Source organism: Caenorhabditis briggsae, assembly GCF_000004555.2.
Source record: "Caenorhabditis briggsae complete genome, chrX, whole genome shotgun sequence".
Taxonomy (NCBI): Eukaryota; Metazoa; Nematoda; class Chromadorea; order Rhabditida; family Rhabditidae; genus Caenorhabditis; species Caenorhabditis briggsae.
In genome coordinates, this window is record NC_013491.2 from 3,049,663 (window position 1) to 3,052,212 (window position 2,550).

Below are 2,550 nucleotides of genomic sequence, written 5' to 3' on the forward strand. Positions count from 1 at the left end.
CCTGAGACCTCGACAATTGCCACCTCGACCGCTGAGACTACTACAGTCCCGACATCTTCAGCTGAGACCTCGACAATCGCCACCTCGACCGCTGAGACTACTACAGTTCCGACATCTTCAGTTGAGACCTCGACAATTGCCACTTCGACCGCTGAGACTAGTACAGTTCCAACATCTTCAGCTGAGACCTCGACAATTTCCACCTCGACCGCTGAGACTACTACAGTTCCGACATCTTCAGCTGAGACCACGACAGCCGAGACCTCGACAATTGCCACCTCGACCGCTGAGACTAGTACAGTTCCGACATCTTCAGCTGAGACCTCGACAATTGCCACTTCGACCGCTGAGACTAGTACAGTTCCAACATCTTCAGCTGAGACCTCGACAATTGCCACCTCGACCGCTGAGACTACTACAGTTCCGACATCTTCAGCTGAGACCACGACAGCCGAGACCTCGACAATTGCCACCTCGACCGCTGAGACTAGTACAGTTCCGACATCTCCAGTTGAGACCCCGACAATTGCCACTTCGACCGCTGAGACTAGTACAGTTCCAACATCTTCAGCCGAGACCTCGACAATTTCCACCTCGACCGCTGAGACTACTACAGTTCCGACATCTTCAGCTGAGACCACGACAGCCGAGACCTCGACAATTGCCACCTCGACCGCTGAGACTAGTACAGTTCCGACATCTTCAGTTGAGACCTCGACAATTGCCACTTCGACCGCTGAGACTAGTACAGTTCCAACATCTTCAGCTGAGACCTCGACAATTTCCACCTCGACCGCTGAGACTACTACAGTTCCGACATCTTCAGCTGAGACCACGACAGCCGAGACCTCGACAATTGCCACCTCGACCGCTGAGACTAGTACAGTTCCGACATCTTCAGTTGAGACCTCGACAATTGCCACTTCGACCGCTGAGACTAGTACAGTTCCAACATCTTCAGCTGAGACCTCGACAATTTCCACCTCGACCGCTGAGACTACTACAGTTCCGACATCTTCAGCTGAGACCACGACAGCCGAGACCTCGACAGCCGAGACCTCGACAGTTGCCACCTCGACCGCTGAGACTACTACAGTTCCGACATCTTCAGTTGAGACCTCGACAATTGCCACTTCGACCGCTGAGACTAGTACAGTTCCAACATCTTCAGCTGAGACCTCGACAATTTCCACCTCGACCGCTGAGACTACTACAGTCCCGACATCTTCAGCTGAGACCTCGACAATCGCCACCTCGACCGCTGAGACTACTACAGTCCCGACATCTTCAGCTGAGACCTCGACAATTGCCACCTCGACCGCTGAGACTAGTACAGTTCCGACATCTTCAGCTGAGACCTCGACAATTGCCACCTCGACCGCTGAGACTACTACAGTCCCGACATCTTCAGCTGAGACCTCGACAATCGCCACCTCGACCGCTGAGACTACTACAGTTCCGACATCTTCAGCTGAGACCTCGACAATTGCCACCTCGACCGCTGAGACTACTACAGTTCCAACATCTTCAGCTGAGACCTCGACAATTGCCACCTCGACCGCTGAGACTACTACAGTCCCGACATCTTCAGCTGAGACCTCGACAATTGCCACCTCGACCGCTGAGACTACTACAGTTCCGACATCTTCAGCTGAGACCTCGACAATTGCCACCTCGACCGCTGAGACTACTACAGTCCCGACATCTTCAGCTGAGACCTCGACAATTGCCACCTCGACCGCTGAGACTAGTACAGTTCCGACATCTTCAGCTGAAACCTCGACAATTGCCACCTCGACCGCTGAGACTACTACAGTTCCGACATCTTCAGCTGAGACCTCGACAATCGCCACCTCGACCGCTGAGACTACTACAGTTCCGACATCTTCAGCTGAGACCTCGACAATCGCCACCTCGACCGTTGAGAATAGTACAGTTCCGACATCTTCAGCTGAGACGTGGACAATAGCCACTTCGACCGGTGAGACTACTACAGTTCCAACATCATCAGCTGAGACGTCGACAATTGCCACGTCAACCGCTGAGAGTACTACAGTTCCGACATCATCAGCTGAGACTTCGACAATTGCCACCTAGACCGCTGAGAGTACTACAGTTCCAACATCATCAGATGAGACCTCGACAATTGCCACCTCAACCGATGAGACTAGTACAGTTCCGACATCTTCAGCTGAGACCTCGACAATTGCCACGTCAACCGATGAGACTACTACAGTTCCGACATCTTCAGCCGAGACTTCGACAGCCGAGACCTCGACAATTGCCACATCGACCGATGAGACTAGTACAGTTCCGACATCTTCAGCTGAGACTTCGACAATTGCCACCTCCACCGCTGAGACTACTACAGTTCCGACATATTCAGCAGAGACCTCGACAATTGCCACCTCGACCGATGAGACTACTACAGTCCCGACATCTTCAGATGAGACCTCGACAATTGCCACCTCGACCGATGAGACTAGTACAGTTCCGACATCTTCAGGTGAGACCACGACAGCCGAGACCTAAACAATTGCCACCTCGACC

General features: G+C 52.9%; 2 protein-coding genes across 2 annotated transcripts in view; both read left to right on the plus strand.

Annotated features, from left to right (window-relative positions):
* CBG01854 overlaps positions 1-2,097 on the plus strand; it is a gene marked incomplete at both ends in the record, with an annotated part of 3,877 nt that extends 1,780 nt beyond the window's left edge. Inside the window, one exon of the mRNA XM_045238947.1 lies at positions 1-2,097. This exon is cut by the window's left edge and continues 25 nt beyond it. Coding sequence (XP_045091953.1) covers positions 1-2,097 — 2,097 coding nt within the window.
* A 48-nt stretch (positions 2,098-2,145) lies between these two features.
* Positions 2,146-2,532, plus strand: CBG01855 (the record flags this gene model as incomplete). The annotated part of the gene is made up of 1 exon (XM_045238949.1): positions 2,146-2,532. A coding segment is annotated over one exon (387 nt), but the record flags the coding sequence as incomplete, so codon positions are not given.
* Positions 2,533-2,550: the final 18 nt, after the last annotated feature.